This window comes from Portunus trituberculatus, chromosome 19 (genome assembly GCF_017591435.1).
Source record: "Portunus trituberculatus isolate SZX2019 chromosome 19, ASM1759143v1, whole genome shotgun sequence".
Lineage (NCBI taxonomy): Eukaryota > Metazoa > Arthropoda > Malacostraca > Decapoda > Portunidae > Portunus > Portunus trituberculatus.
Window position 1 is genome coordinate 5,160,385 of NC_059273.1, and position 17,503 is coordinate 5,177,887.

A 17,503-nucleotide genomic window follows, 5' to 3' on the forward strand; every position below is an offset into this window, starting at 1 on the left:
CGGTTAAAATTTCACGAGCCAACCTCATGCAATGGGTTCAAATTTAAGCCCATATTCTGAAACACTTCTGCACTGCACCTCCGCTACTTTCAAAAGCCTCCAGTTGAAGTGAAACAGATTTGTAAGGAAGTTACAATATATATATATATATATATATATATATATATATATATATATATATATATATATATATATATATATATATATATATATATATATATATATATATATATATATATATATATATATATATATATATATATATATATATATATATATATATATATATATATATATATATATATATATATATATAGTTCTAATGATAGAATAACAAGATTTCTGCATTATTAACATGAAAAACAGTGAGAATCCACTGAATCATCTCTGTGGTCTTTGAAAATAGTTGTTGTGAGAGAGCGAAGGATTTCCAAATACGAGCCTTGTTACTAAATACTCATCTCGTCACCTTTTTATTTACAAGCGCCTCTATCTACTCACCGATGCCTTCCCTGATCCTGACAGGGGTGTGCAGCAGCAGGCCGGGCCCCATCCCAGCCTCGTTCTCGGCATACACGCGGAATACATACACCTCGTCCGTCTCCAGGTCTTCCACCACGCAACTCGTCTGGTCAGCCTCCACCAGTTCCACGTTTCTGTTGGAGAGAGCTATTTCAATGGAGCATCGAATTTGAACTGAAATGTCAAGCGCTTCTCTTCTACATTTCTCACTGTTGATATCCTACAATGTATACATATGTTTATGTACTATACGTATCAGCTATTTATATTATGGTCAATCGAATATCTATCTATAGTAAGAAGTTTGAACACAGGGAAACGGCATCCCGCTATGCTCCCATTATGGGAGCATAGTGGGATGCCGTTTGTATGGGAGTCCCATACAAAGTGAAGCCAGCAAGCGAAACTTATCCAGGCTGTGGCGGAGCATACGATCAGCCAAGAGAGAGAGAGAGAGAGAGAGAGAGAGAGAGATTAGGAAAAAAAACAACATGCAAGTAGCCATGTAATTACTGTAGTTGAGATCAATCTGTTAATTAATAGTGTACCAAGAAAAATCAACCCTGACCATCTTTCATCTCAGATACAGTTTATTTCTCCTTTATTTATATGAACATGTATATTTACCTGCATGTGTATATGATAGTCCAGTTATATGTTCACCTCAAAGATATAAATGAGACGGTAGAGTATGTGAAGTAAGCTATGCCAGAAACAGGAATGAGATGATATACGTGATGCTGAAGTAATAGAGGAAATGTTAGGGCGGAGACCAACGAGTGATCTACGTAGGCTACAACTCCGAGTCTCTCTACGCTGGCAAGACTGATTGAGACATCATGATTTGTTTACCGGTAGTTTCCTTACCTCTACTAAAAATCCGAAGAAATCTAAAAGAAATTACATTTTTTCTGAATCTTTAAAGCGGCTACTAATACACATCAAACATAACATCAGTTCATACCAAGGGAGCTCGAGAGAGAGTCATCCTTGCTTTAAGGCAAAGTAAAAGGAAAGAAAGGAGTGTCTACCACATTAATCTTAAGAAGACTATACACAATTGCAATTAAATTAAATCCTGATAAGTTTTCAATCCTCACCTCCAACAACAACACCCTGCATTGAGGGAAACAGTTCTTGTAGAGTGGCAGCTATTTCGTCGAGCGACGATTTGCGCGTTTTTTTTTTTTTTTTTTTTTTACTGTATAATTCATTTTAGGGATCCTAGATGTCTTTTTTCCCTCACCAACTTTAATATCTTCTCTACATCGACACCACATTTTCAAAAGCTTACTTCGTGACGTCACAGCGTAAAATAAGTCGCAAATCGACTGAACAAGACCATGTTTGTCTTGTTTTGTCACTGGTTTCTTCAGTCACTATGCACCGATATTCAGTCGGAAACTCTACCGACTTCAAATTTCAATCGCAAATTGGCACGTGCATAGACTCGTAGTCAGTTCTAGGCCAGTTATCACTTTACGTTCTTGGGCAGCTAGAACTTCTAGCTGACAAGAACGTAAAGTGATCACTGGCTCATAATTTTGTCAAATTATCACCCACTGTCTGCCACGCGCCAACCACAAGAAGCGTCAATGTAAAGTGGAGTCGATATACCAGTTATTGTTGTCTAACCTTTTTGTTGTAAGTAATCTAATAGTGACTCATTTCATTCAGTGACAGATGAATGACGTACCGGTGACAGGAATGATCACAAAGGAAATAGTAAGGTAAAAAAAAAAAAAGTAATGAAAGGGAACTACAGATGGTAAATAAAAGGATCACCTCCCACGGGAGGAAGAGCTATAAAGGATCACCGCCCATGGGAGGAAGAGCTTTACAGGATCACCGCCCAGGCGCCCACGGGAGAAGAGTGAGTGGTATGGTAGTGACAGGACGAAAGAATGACTTACTTTATTATGTCTGCCTGGTCGACCCTCCTCGCCTCAATGACGTAGGCTGTGAGATCGTCGCCACCCAGATCTAGTGGTGCGGCCCACGACAGAGTGACGCTTGTGTGGGTGACACAACTCACCACGAGGGGACCCTCGGGTGGGCCGGGCTCCACCACCACACCTGTTACACACACTTGTCATTCCAATCCTTTGTAAACCTAAACACAATGCTTCTAAATCAATAAACAAACATTTTTTTTTTCCTAAATCCATAAATTGTGACTGACTACTTTTTAAAAATCCATTGCACATTATCATAACATATATACTCAGGTCTTGTTTCAGGCTTGTCTATTTTATAGGTTCCTGCATTAGGTATTAGAACTTATGAAGTGTGATTATTAATATTTTTATTATTCATTATTATTATTATTAATTATTTTTATTATTATTATTATTATTATTATTATTATTATTATTATTTTTATGCAGTTTGCAAATTGTGATTTGTGCCATACAATTCTGCTCATTTAAATAGCTAAATTTGTTATCTGTTTTTCATCCAGGTCTTATTATATACCATTTTGTTGATATATATACTCGTACATACATATTTCATAAACATATTCTGAAACTATTGTCTTACTCAATGTGAAAATGACAGCTTATATAATTATGTACGTGACCTTATGGTTACGTACATGTATATCTTAGAAAAAGGAACATAATATATTTCCAGTATGTAATGGATTTTACAGTATTTCCCAAGGTCTTTGTGCTAGACATTGGTGTCTGGATTAAAAGTTTGAGCCCTAATAAATACTATAACTAATGAAGTGTCTCATAGGTACTACATGTATTTTTTAATCATCACTACATATATTTTTCTATCATCACTACATATATTTTTCTGGTCTTAAGTGCTGCATCTGTATTCTATGTATAGTCAAATGTCAGGTATTATAAATTTAGATTCAAGGTCCATGCCATCAAGTAGTGTATATGCAGTGCAGCATGACTATTACAATGACTTTATGATGCCATAGTAAACTATCTATCTATTAACAGAGACTGCCACTTGTGGGCCTGGTGGCTTCTTGCAGCATGTACTTTGATAAGGAAAACATAAGATTTCTATCATACTTTTAGGTTGCATATATTTTTTTCCACCATCCATATCATTGCATAAAGTTTCAATGAGCTGAGCTGTCTGTCACATTTCTCATCCAGTTGTCTTAGAGGGAGCCTGGGTCAATACAATGAAAGTCACACAATGATCTAAACAGTTTATTCCCAATCTACACAACAAGCTTGATAAGACCAGCAGGTTACCACTTCGGGGCCACAAAGATGGTAAAGTAATAATAGCAGCAGCGTGTGGCCAGCCTGAGGTAGCACCCACTGACCTATGGTAATGTGGTGGTGTGGCGCGGCAGGCTACAATGCCACCATGGTCGGACCAAAAGGATGTTAAAGTGTTCAGCAGCAGCATGATACCTGATCCATGGCAACCATTGTAATCTACTGGCCACACCAAGGATTTGGATTTTGATAATGAATAATGCAACACAAGAAAAAATCAACAGATGCTTTTGTGTGTCGGCACAAGGCCTGCTTAGGAAAATTCTCATATCACAGTACATTCACAAGACATCTAATAATTGTATAAGGTGTATAAGGTGTGTATATATGTGTCATAGTAAACTACATACTACAAATAGCCCACGCTCAGGTGCTACTAAAACTCTTGATTATATTCCCTCCTGCAGCGTGGGTGGGACGGGACACTTACACACAGTACATACACAGTACATACACAAAATAGGGATTCCTATATCAAATGTCGTCTAGGGTTGCACAGCCACAAGGTTTTGGTCCACGAGCTGGAATTTTGGCCCATAGAGGCAGCAGACGCACTATGAGCCACAGACTATCACAGCCAGGAAGCTCCGAATCTGGCGTCGTGTGCACAGGTGAACGTCTCGAGATGGTGATGACTAGAGTAGTGCCAGACCAGAGTTTTCCTGCTGAACCTCGGGACTCAATACCTTATGGTGGACACTTTCCTGTCAACGTGCTTCTGGCTGCCCGCATATGCACGGGTGCCGAAGTGATAATATCAACAGAGTCGAGTGGCTGAATTATGATACATTCATCATTAAATAGTAAATACAACTTCGGTTCGGAACATTCTCCATATCAGGAATGAAACTCGATGCAAATGCACGACTTGTCCTAAGAAAAGACAATTCTCTTTTGTTGATAATACAGAGAAAGACAAATTCAAGATAAATTAAAAGAAAAATTTCCAACAAAAAAAGAAAATTACTAATCTACAGGACTCATACATAAATAGTAGAAAACTATCTGGGGCCTATTGATTACTTCTCACTAATTTTATTCATCCCACGATGCCAGACTTTGAAGAAGTACTCGTCTCTATTCAAGAGACGACCACGGGCATAAGAGTAGATGTCCGCATCCATGCCCGCCTCCCGCATCCAGGAGAGTGTCTCCGTGGTGGAGTAGGACAGAGAGGGAGCATTGTCATCCTCTGGCAGCTCTGTGAAGTCTGCACAAGCACCAAAATGTTACAGGAGGCAGACCCTCTAATACCCTCACCACAACACCAACACCTGCCTCACCTAAGGCTGACTAATGAAGCTTTGTGGCAAACATGAAGAAGCATATAGCCAATATCACCTGAAATACTAAAAATGTGTAAAGCAAACATCCTAATTTTATCCAGTGCAAATACCCACACAAAATCAAACCACCTCAGCAAGCTTTTCATATGAGAGGGATGGGACACACACACACATGCACACGCACACCGCGTAGTGTAGTGTTTAGCACACTCGACTCACAAACAAGAGGTCCGGGTTTGAGTCCCGGAAAGCGGCGAGGCAAATGGGCAAGCCTCTTAATGTGTGGCCCCTGTTCACCTAGCAGTAAATAGGTACGGGATGTAACTCGGGGGTTGTGGCCTTGCTTTCCCGGTGTGTGTTGTGTGATGTGGTCTCAGTCCTACCCAAAGATCGGTCTATGAGCTCTGAGCTCACTCCGTAATGGGAAAGACTGGCTGGGTGACCAGCAGGCGACCAAGGTGAATTACACACACACACACACACACACACACACACACACACACACACACACACACACACACACACACACACACACACACACACACTGCGTAGTGTAGTGGTTAGCATGCTCGACTCACAATTGAGAGGCCTGGGTTCGAGTCCCGGCGCGGCGAGGTAAATGGGCAAGCCTCTTAATGTGTGTGGCCCTTTTCACCTAGCAGTAAATAGGAATGGAATGTAACTCGAGGGGTTGTGGCCTCGCTTTCCAGGTGTGTGGAGTGTGTTGTGGTCTCAGTCCTATCCAAAGATCGGTCTATGAGCTCTGAGCTCGCTCCGTAATGGGGAAGACTGGCTGGGTGACCAGCAGGCGACTGAGGTAAATTACACACACACACTTTCTCTCTCTCTCTCTCTCTCTCTCTCTCTCTCTCTCTCTCTCTCTCTCTCTCTCTCTCTCTCTATAACACACACACACACACACACACACACACACACACACACACACACACACACACACACACACACTCACACACACACACACACACACACACACAGACACACAGCGTAGTGTAGTGGTTAGCAAGCTCGACTCATAATTGAGAGGGCCCGGGTTCGAGTCCCGGGAAGCGGCGAGGCAAATGGGCAAGCCTCTTAATGTGTAGCCCCTGTTCACCTAGCAGTAAATAGGTATGGAATGTAACTTGAGGGTTTATGGCTTCGCTTTCCCGGTGTGTGGAGTGTGTTGTGGTCTCAGTCCTACTCGAAGATCGGTCTATGAGCTCTTAGCTCGCTCCGTAATGGGAAAGATTGGCTGGGTGACCAGCAGAGGACCGTGGTAGTGGTGAATTACACACACACACACACACACACACACACACACACACACACACACACACACACACACACACAACATTCAAGTGGCAATAAGTAATAAGCAATGAATAAAGCCCCTGGGCAGGAAATGTGACAGCTCAGTTCATCAGTTGTTACACCAGTTATCATTTGACCATGGATGGATTAAGGATATGTTTCAGTGTGGAGCCGGCTGGAGCTGCAACATGCTGGGTGTATGGGAGGATGGGGACCTTGGCATGGGTGGTGGGGAAGCTTTAAGGGAACCTCAAGAAACACCGGCGATGTATGTTAGTGCCGTTTCCATTAATGCACTCGCAGATCTTCATTAGTTGGATCACAATGAATAAATAATCAATGGGCAAAATTATCATTTACACAAAATATCATATCACTAAGAGAGTTTGAGGCAATATCAACCTGAAACAAGATCCATGCAGTGTGTAGAGTTACTGTAACAAATGCAGCACTTCATAGAAAAATATATAGCAGGTAGATTAAGTCACAATTGGGTTGCAGAAAACAAACAGCAAAATCCCTTTAAGATACCTTGTGTAATGTAAATCCTACTATAAATCTAACCTAAGTAAATATTTTCAATCTCTTTCTCCTTTCTACATGCCTCCCTATTTGGGATGGTTATGAGGAAATTCTGTCCGTATGTATATCTTATATTAATATCAATCTTCAAATTTATCCAAGAACTATGCTAAAATAAAAAAAAATAAAAAATCACCACCAAAACTCTACAAAACATCAAACTGGTGTGGCTATCTTATGCTACACCACTGGAAGTTTTAAATCTTAGCAACACAATAACGTAATAAACAAATTGATCTACAGGTGAATAACGAAAAGAAAACTTATCTATCAATTATCAGGCTGATATCCCCCTTGAAGGAGGGTGGCCAAGATAAGATGGATTTCATTTTATTGTGGGAAGAAAAACATTTAGGAAAGGACCCCTAGTCCTTTCAGTCTGTCCATTTTTAGTTGCATTTTACAACATACTGGGAGAAAAGTGGCAGTATTCTTGCACCCTGGCCATATCTATCACAGGGAATGCTGGGAAGTGATGATAGATAGAAGATAGTAATATAAGGAATGAAAGAAGGATGTGGGAGTTCCACTTACCATCTGGCCTGATAATTTTAACAGGTTCCTCTGTTTCCAGGGGATCGCTGGCGCCCACTTCATTGCGGGCGAATACTCGAATGTGGTACTCGTGCTCCTCCTGAATGGACAGTGACAGTAAGCAACTCATAAAGTGATGACAAAGTGATGAATTTCTCCTTCCTTTCAGCTAAAATCCAATCTGTTAATCTAATGAATTACAACCCAACTTTTGAGGATTAGTGACATTGAAAAATGGGCAAAAGAGTGTTTCTCATATCATATTACTCTGAAAGGTTGCATTCACTTTTATTATGTGATACCTTTAGTCTTTGTTCTTCAAAAGCTGTTTTTATTCCTCAAAAATAAGGATAAACATAAGATGCAATCCTAATGAAATGCTCCTACAAATATCCAACATGAACAAAAAGATGATATATATTCTACATGCAAAAACAGTCATACACATTTACTGAATTCAAAATTAATTCCATGAGTAAGAAAAGCCAATTACAAGGAAATTATTTGGTATTTTTGAGAAGTAACAAGAATTTTATCATGATAAATTAATCTTATGCCATTACTGTTTGAGTATTTATTAAATAATTACTATATACTATTAATGCCTCTGCGAATTTGTCATATATTTGAGCTGTATGAGCAGGTGAATTATTATTCTAATTCCTATACAATAATTATACCGTTTGTTCTTTGTTTTTACTTTTAATATACATTTTTTTCAACATAATACACAGCACTTCCTTCCCCATCCTCCTTATTCAGTCAGTCCTCCACTAACCTGCAGCTCCTTAATGTGTAATCTCGTAAAGTTGGCTCCAACTTGCCCAACTTCAATCCACATGGTTCTCTTGATGTCACGGATGGCAATGATGTATCCAAGCAGTGGTGCCCCACCATCACTCTCCGGGGCACCCCACTCGATCATGAGGCTGGTGGGGCCTGTGGGTCGTGCTTCCAGAGGGGCCGTGGGAGGTGATGGGGGAGCTAGGAGGGTAAGGCAACATTATTGCCATGAACCATACAGAGAGTGAAACTAGAGTACTTTAGTTGTCTTTAAAAGTAAGCACTGAGAGAATAATGATAGATTTATTTCTCTTCTATTATCTTATTTCCTCATTTAAGCCAGTGAATGCCTGTGTTTCTGTATTTCATAGATGCTTTCAGTGCTTGGCCTACTTTATCTACTTTATGGAGCTTGTTTATTCTGAGTTGTAAAAATATCTGTAACACACAATAAGAGGTTAAGGACTGTATATGTACTCAGAGCTATATTCAACACCAATTAGGATCAATATCAGTAGCTTTACAATTTCTTTCTGTTATATGTATGACTAAGAAAGTAGTTGCTTCCCTATAATACCCCCATCAAACTTACTGGCATGAGTCTTTAGCCTGACTTGCTCCGTCATGGCTGGCTCTAAGCTGCGGCCAACAGGGTTCTCAGCAAACACTCTAAACTCATATTCAGATTTCTCCCTCAGGTTCTCCACGCAGTAGAGGGTGACAGAGGCATCGACGGAGTCTACCTTCTCCCACCTCTTCTCACTGGTCAGTCGGCGTTCAATCACATAGCCTGTCAGGCAACAAAGTGTCATATTCCTTCTACATCCTTAAATTTAAACACCTGGTGTTACTAATGAGCATTGCATGATGGCAAAGAACAGTGATGTATTCATAACTATAAAGAGTATGTCATCTTCCTGACAGCTGGAAACCTCACCTTGAGTGGCAATACATACATACTTACAGCTGAATCTCCCTCCTCTCTGACCTTGTGTGGGTGAGTCTCCCTCAATGTCTTCTCCACTATCTTATATATAATGAGCTTATGAATGTAAAAGTTATATTGCATACATGTCATGTGAAATATTCCTACAAATCTGCATTTGAAAGCTATGGTTTCACTAATGTAACTCCTGAAGATAAAGCAGAATAAGGAAGCAAGTCTTACCTATGAGATCAGCACCACCGGTGGATGTGGGTGGTGCCCAGGCCAGCGTCACAGTGCGGGTGGTGATGTCTATTACCTGGAGGTTGTTTGGCTTGGAAGGTGGAGCTATAGGGGAATAAGATCAAAATGATGAAATGGCAACACTCCCTCACACTTGAGTCTCCTTACTTCAAGAAAATATATATTACTGTTTTTCTTTTTTTTCTTTTGGAACCATGATGGGTTTAATTAAAATGACCTTTAATGGTTTTAGTAGAAAAATATTTAGCCAAAAAATTTTGCATGAAGATATTATGCAGAGCTAAAGCCAAGTGAACATATTTGTGAGTAGCTTTCAGTGTGATGAATTAAAAGCTTCATAATTATTTTTCTTTATATTTTCAAGAAAATAATGATTGATATTAGTTGAAAAAATAAAGAAGCAATTTCTATGTGAGTTCAGGCATTGAGCACATCACTAAGCAGAGAGAAGCACAATTGAAAACATGAAAAAATAACCTCAAACAAAAACATGAAAAAACTGGCCTCAAGCAAAAGCGCAAAAGGAAAATGAAGAGAAAAGAAAATATCATTCCGGGCAAGAGTTGGGTCATGCTCGGTGGTTGTGTCTACAGCAAAGGTTAGATGCTCAATCACGGCTCCAAGATTTGCCCTTCAGGACAATTTGGTTCCTCAGGAAAGTAAAATTTTGTATGAAGTTCATACAATAAAGGTTTGTAGAAATGGAGACATTATATCAACAAGAACAAGAGGTATTATGCCCATATGGAGCCACCAGGGACGTGTGGTATGCCCCGGGGAGACCAGCCTGCAGGTGTGGAATGTGAGGTGCCTGCCACTTATGGGAGGATGTCACAGGTTGTCTTGTCTTAAACCAGCTTTGCATTGCTCTCATACCCAAAAGAAGCAATGTTTACTTGTTTGAAATAGTCAGTAACCACTGAGTTGAAGTGTGTCCTAAAAGTGAGCCATGAACAAGCCAGTTGCTGTTCAAAGCTTCTGTTATATATATTTTTCTTCATCTGCATGTTACTACCTGCTCAAGAGATGAGTTCTGGGATCACAAGTATTTGCTGTCAACACTCTCCATGAGAGATGTGATTTTCTAAGGCTCAGGCCTCACTAGTAATAATTCACCATGTGTACTTTATTTTTCTTTGTGATAGTAAAAAAGAGATTTTTACTAACTAAAGATTTAGGTTAGTATTGGATACCATTCAAGAATGCAGTGCACATGTCCAAATCAAAAGATGCTCCATAGCAATTCATGTAAAACAAATTTGCTTTGTTATTCGGCTTGAAAACATGAAACTGCACTGAGCTGCTGAATTATAGCTGATTTGTATTTTTATTTCATCAGTTTCCACTTACTAAGCCTTATTTTATTACCTCCATATCAATGAAAACTGACACAGAAAAGTGCCCTATAAGTTGTAAAACAAATCAGGTAATTTGGTCTTAGATAACCATTTTATATCATCAAGACAGACCTTTTGGAAAGTTGGTTGAAATACTTGTTCTCCTAAAGTTTTACTCTATTGATGAAATGTATATGAGCAAATATTTGGTAACAAATAAAGTAGTTAACTGCTGCAATGCATCGTGAACCATGAATGAGCAATTTCTGTATGGCAATAACACAAAGATGACAACTGCCTTTCCCTTCATCTTAGAGCAGTGTGTCTGCCTGTCCTGAATAATGTAATGCATGTTAGCCTCAACTTGCCTAGTCTAATTTTCTATTGGATGAACTAAAACTTTGAACAGTCATGTCTAGTGTTAGAGCAAGGAGACCATGTCCACTAAGGAGTGATGAGACTGAGTATGAGAACCACTGGGAGGTGTAGGTCACTGAAGGGGATTTGTGCCGGCTTCTTGGTGTACCACTGGACGCCCAGAGAAGTTAATGACTCATACTCCTAGTCTATTGCTGCCCACCATTAGGAAAGCAGCAAGAGCACAGAGTCATGGCACTAACCCTATGGAGATCACGCCCTCATGCTTGCCTCACGTCATGCTGCCTCTCTACGGTGGTGGTGCTGCCACGGGTCAGCTAAAGTGTTTGGTGTGTGGTCATGACGTCAGTATGTCCGGTGACGTGACGACTGTGTGGTGTGCTGCCCCGCCCTGCCGACCAGCCTCCGATGTCATTGTTAAGGAAGTCAATTTAATGTGCAATACAGAGTGAAATGATGGTTTGTATGAATATCAAAGGAGAATTTTGTACAATACCCATGGATTGCAAGGAGGCTTCTAGTGTGCTGTGCTTTGTATCGGCAGAGCGACTGTGTGTGTGTTCCTGCTAGCTCCACGTGGGCAGTACCCCAACCACGTGCTCTACTCACTGATCTTCTTGCCTGCTGTGATAGGCTCATCTGGCTGGAGTGGTGGACTCTGGCCCACAGCATTGTAAGCATATACACGGAAGAAGTATGCTGTTCCCTTCTTGAGACCCGTGACGTCTATCTCAGTAACTGGGGCTTGAGTCTCACCAACCTTACTCCAGGCCTTTTTGGTTGACTCTCTCTTTTCAATGGTGTAGTGAGTGATGGGTGAGCCACCATCGCTGTCGGGTTCATCCCAATGCAGCAGCATGGAGGACTCAGTCACGTCACTCACATCGAACGGCCCGATGGGTGGACCTGGTTTGTCTATATAGAGGCACATTGTTTAGTGGATTATATAACACGACACTGATATACTACTTTGTATGCTTATACTATTTTATCTCATATTCATGATTACATATGAAAATATGCCTAGAATACAATGATGACCATAAGAGGAATCCTTACCAAATGGACTCTTGAGGAGAATGTTCTCAGCTGCCTCCAGGGCATCAGACACGCCTATCGCATTGACGGCAAATACTCTGAAGAAATATTCATGCCCTTCAAGCAAGTCTTGGACCATGTAGGAGAGTACATCGGGAGTGACCTCAGCCACCTTCTGCCACTGCTTCTGAGTTTTCTCCTGCTTCTCAATAAAGTAAGCAGTGATCTTCTCTCCTCCATCGTTGGGAGATGGCTTCCAGGTAAGCTTGAGGGAGGAGGTTGTGATGTCGCTGGTAGCCAGGGGGCCCTTTGGTGGATCTGGCCGCTCTGTTAATAGACACACAGATTACAACTACTTCCTCCATTACTTCCACCTTTCTGGGAAAATAAGAGACTTCATTCCCTGCAAAAAATAGCTAGGAACAAAATTATGAGGAAGAAAACATCTCTCATAAAAGAAAGATTTTTATTACATCATGTTCATTGCATTTACTGTGAGTGTCTAGTACTGAAATCTCCAATATTTGTATTAAGGAAAATCATGATGAATGACTAACAAAAAACTAGAAAAAAAAATCTGGTGTGAAATTTGAAATAGATTCAAATTATTGATGTAGAAAGAAAATTACTAAAGCACTATGTAATCTACAAAATTCAAAGCTCATGCAACAAGAAGCCTTCAGTAAATATTTGGATTTTACATATGAACAGATCATGATCAGCTACTCTGCCAGCCAAGCTGACCATGACCATATTACAGCTGTAGAGAGAGACAATGAAAATAAAAAGGCACCCAAGAAAGTCACTTCAAAAATGCAAGCCCAACCTTTTGTCATGGATTCTCTATGGGTAAAAAAATAAGTGACATGAGATTGCATGGTTTGCCACTTTGTTAAGCCTAAGTTATGTGCAGCACCTCAAGTGTTCAATGAGGAAAAGAAGAAGAAAGTGATGTAAGTGTGTGATGTGCCACTTTGCTAAACAATCTGCTATGACCCAGCATGGAGCAGTGACTCATGAATACTGTATGCATTAGTTGCCACAAACAAAGCTTTAGCTACATGTGTGTGGATGAGACAGAATTGCCACATGCCTTAAGTTAAATAAGTCATCCATCAATATGATTATGTATGATTTCAATTAGAAGAATATTAGAACCCATTAATACATAAAGAACTTTTAATCAAGTGTTGTAGGCAGCAACTGCATGTCTGTCATGGAATGAGTAAGTGTCCTGGTTTGTGTATTAGTGTGCTTCCAAAAGCTGCATAAGCATAATGAACTGGAAGTAAACTGACAAGTGCTGAATTAGTGATCACCAAATGAAGCAGTAAGTTAGTGAATGGCCCTTATGATGGAGAGTGTTTAATACAAAAATAATGAAGCAGCAGCAAATGTAAACATCCAGCAGTGTATTACCCCTTGTGCATTCATCCTCACTGACTTCAATCTGGGACTCCTGTTCTTCTTCTGTGTGTGGTGGTGGAGACAAGTGTATTAGGAAGTGGAGGGGAAGGGATTGGTCCGCAAAGAGAGTAGGTTACCTTAAGACTTGTGAGGAGAACATATACAACAGACTCCTAAACACCAAGCTTGCTGATTACTTGATTATATATAACTGTTAGTTCTATAGACAAACAGTACAGTCATTATGAAATTATTAGTCTAGGATTGTATGATACATACTGATTAATGTTCTTATTTTCAGTTGCAATATGCATATGTAAATAGTTTATAGATTGTCATGACAGTTCATGATTAAGTGATATGGTTATTTTCTTCATTACTTAGTTTGGCTGATTCACAATAAGTCATATTATATAAGCACATAGGACCAAATATCCACATAAATATCAATGAGCAGTCTAGTATGTAAGTGTATGAATACAAAAGCTATCCTGGTACAGCTCTGCTCCAATATTAATCAGAATATCAGTAACAAATAAGGCAAGGAATATAGGTACTTGTGATTTGAACTGGCACCTTGATCCAAAGTGTGCATAACTCACCCACAACTCTGAGGTTGAAGCTTAGCTGTGCCTTTCCTGCAGAGTTTTCAGCAGTGACACTATAGACAGCTGAGTCCTCAAGAGTAAGCTTATGAATGGCAATGTCTGTGGAGCCTTCAGACTCCTCGGTGCGGATGACAACATGACTTGTGGACTGAGGAGAGAAAATAAGAGATATACCATAGAGTGAGGTCCATAAATATATTTATCATCTCAAAAGTGCAATGTTTCTCTGGTCATATGGATATAATAACTGACAGTCTGATAAGATAGCCTACATGTAAAATGATGATGTCTGGAATGTATGATGTTTGACACTTATTGTATTTATTACAGTACATGACACTTATTGTATTCATTGCAAAATAATATAATAGTGCAAATGAAACATCAAGGGAAAATGCTTTCTACTTTTTCACTATTACATTCACAAGGGCTATGTGTTGTAACTTTTCATCTTCATCTTCATGTGAAGACACTGAAATTGAGAAAGCTCATTGCATGGAATATGTACCAAGATAAACTTAAAAACAAATTAACAAATACTGAAGTTGAAGTGAAGTAGGAGTGGCATGAACTTTTACCTTGAGTGACTGGTCATTACGGCTCCACTTGATGGTGGGCTGCGGGTGACCAATCACCTGGATGGGCACGTGCCACTTCTCATCCACACGCAGACGCTGGACTTGTTGTTTCTCATCAAACTCAAACCTCGGAGACTCTGCATTAGAAATCACAATGAAATCAAACAATGAAATTAAACAGTAAAATAAAATAAAATGTCAGTGACACATTCCATGAACATGACACACATACACAACTGACCTTGAATAACGACTGTAGCAGAGCACTCAGCCATGCCAGCTTCATTACTGGCACGGCAGGAGTACATGCCACCAGAGCTCTCGTTTGTCTCCTTGATGGTGAAGGTTGCGGTGAAGTTCTCATAAGAAGTAATACCGGTGATAGGCTTGCCATCCTTCTGCCACTCAATCTTAGGCAGTGGGTTGGCAGTGACCACGCAGCGCAGGATAATTTCCTGGTGCAGGCCTGTGACGACCGGTGTCAGCTCCTCCTTCACCACAGGAGGCTCGGCTGTCTTGGGCTCACAGACCTTAAGGAAAGGAATTTACATCATGAGTAGAGATTTTTATTTCATACACAGCACACTGAGATCCTAATGCTCAAGACTCAATAAAGAAAGTCATAGAACACAAAAATGTGTGGTTTCTTACCTTGACAGGTTTGGAGGCATCAGATGGCTCAGATGTGCCTATCTCATTGACAGCAGACACTCTAAAGCAGTATTCCTCCATCTTGGTCAGCTTGGTCACAGTAGTTGTAGTCTCTGTGATCTTCACTGTCTTGTTGAAGACTACCCATTTCTGCTTCTTGGTGCTCCTGAAATATACATAACCTCAGTCACTATTTGTTATGTTACCATTCTGAGAATCAGGGTTTATCCATTCCTGGAAGGCTAAAAGTTTGATTCAGTATTGATTATTATGTGTCATAACATATCTGTCACTCACTTGTATTCAATAATGTAGTTGGTGATGCATCTGCCACCATCTTCCTTGGGCTCAGTCCAGTGCAGGGTGACGCTGTCATTGGTCACCTTCATGGGTTCGGGAGTACCAGGCTGAGATGGTTTATCTGCACAACACAAAACCAAATCATACCAAAAATGTTGATAATTTGAGTGTTAAAATAGTTATGTCTATTTATAAGATAATGTACTGATGTAATTGAATGTAAAGGTACATAGCACTGGCAGTTCGAATTCTACTCCAAACTGTAGTGTGCAGTTTTCTGGACTTAGTACATGCAGAGAATTCTGAGCCACTCACCAAGCAGTTTCACAACAAACTCAGCATGAACAGTGCCACAGTCATTGCTAAGCTTGAGCCGGTACTCTCCACAATCTGCCTCCTCCACTGTCTTGAGAGTGATGTATGCCTCGGTCTCGTTGATGGTTGGCAGCACCTGTAGCAAGGAATAGTTATACAAATTATTCTTTAGCATGCATCTAAACCTGATGGTGATGATTGAATCTTTCAAATACATAGATGATACAATCCACTCCAATATCGTTACTGAGGAAGTTACTAGGTGCTTTTTATTTCATGTGTATACAATCAGATACTTATGATAAGGATGAAAATTAAGACTACATGTTTTAAACTGTAAAAAATAGTGCATCCTTCATGTGCAGCTGCTCTCACCTTGCGGGTAGCGTCCTTGTCCAGTGGCTGCCCCTTGTGGGACCAGGTGGCAGTGGGAGTGGGAGTGCCGGCGTAGGGCACCTTCAGGGTGACGTCAGTGCCCTTGGTCACCACCACCTCTACCTTCTGGTACTCCTTGTCAATCTTGGGAGCTGTCTCCATTACTGTGAGGCAACAATGCTGGTATTACTATATGTCTGCATTATAGCATACCATCAAATAATACATCTTGTACAACTGTAATGAACTATGCAGTCAAGCATTATTAATAATTCCATGATCACTTTGATACGTACTGATAACGTTCAGTTTGCAGGAAGTCTTGAGGCTTCCAAGAACACAAGAATACTCAGCAGCATCAGACTGAGTACAATTCTTGATGATCAAGATTCTCTTCTTTCCTTCCTTCTTGATGATATACTTGTCTGAAGGCTTGAGCTCTTCTGTACTCCTGTGGACAATCATTATGTCAATCAAATTTCATGAAGCTTTCACTTCTTGGGTCTCAGTAATCACTGTATATGTACAATATCCTGACTAGAGTCATTAGTTATATTATCTTATTTACTATGTGATTTTTCTGTCTGCCATTTGAAAAGATTTTTATCAAAGGTTAGTAATGCTTAAACATTCGTGACTTACTTGAACCATTTCACTTCACTATCCTTGGTGATCTCCACCATGAAGGTGACATCAGACTTATAGTTGACGTCCATCTGACCAGGCAAGCCCTTGGAGAAGTCACCTTCCACCTGGAGTTCAACCTGTGGGATTCCATATGGCATATCAGTGTTACACATTCATATGTTACATATCAGTATTTTCATCCTTTCTAATATAGCATTTACTGCACATCTTAATATTGGGAAGTGATATAAAGTTTTAGCTTCACATGTCATCAGAATGAATGTGTCTGATGGAGAACTCACCTTGAGAGTTGCAGAGCACTCACTCTTGCCCACAACTGCCCGGTAAGTACCACTGTCCTCCAGCTGGCAGTTGTACACCATTAACCTCTGAACCTGCAAACATGCACAAATGTGTGTGATTAG

General features: G+C 40.2%; 1 protein-coding gene across 1 annotated transcript in view; it reads right to left on the reverse strand.

Annotated features, from left to right (window-relative positions):
- Positions 1-3,690: 3,690 nt before the first annotated feature.
- Positions 3,691-17,503, reverse strand: part of LOC123506322 (titin-like) — a 170,244-nt gene continuing 156,431 nt past the window's right edge. The window contains 17 exon segments of the mRNA XM_045258289.1: positions 3,691-4,989; positions 7,493-7,592; positions 8,271-8,476; positions 8,868-9,065; positions 9,444-9,548; positions 11,789-12,094; positions 12,239-12,544; positions 14,227-14,380; positions 14,811-14,947; positions 15,052-15,340; positions 15,462-15,627; positions 15,759-15,882; positions 16,077-16,212; positions 16,452-16,615; positions 16,748-16,902; positions 17,094-17,215; positions 17,381-17,473. Coding sequence (XP_045114224.1) covers positions 4,799-4,989; positions 7,493-7,592; positions 8,271-8,476; positions 8,868-9,065; positions 9,444-9,548; positions 11,789-12,094; positions 12,239-12,544; positions 14,227-14,380; positions 14,811-14,947; positions 15,052-15,340; positions 15,462-15,627; positions 15,759-15,882; positions 16,077-16,212; positions 16,452-16,615; positions 16,748-16,902; positions 17,094-17,215; positions 17,381-17,473 — 2,952 coding nt within the window. The 3' untranslated portion in view covers positions 3,691-4,798.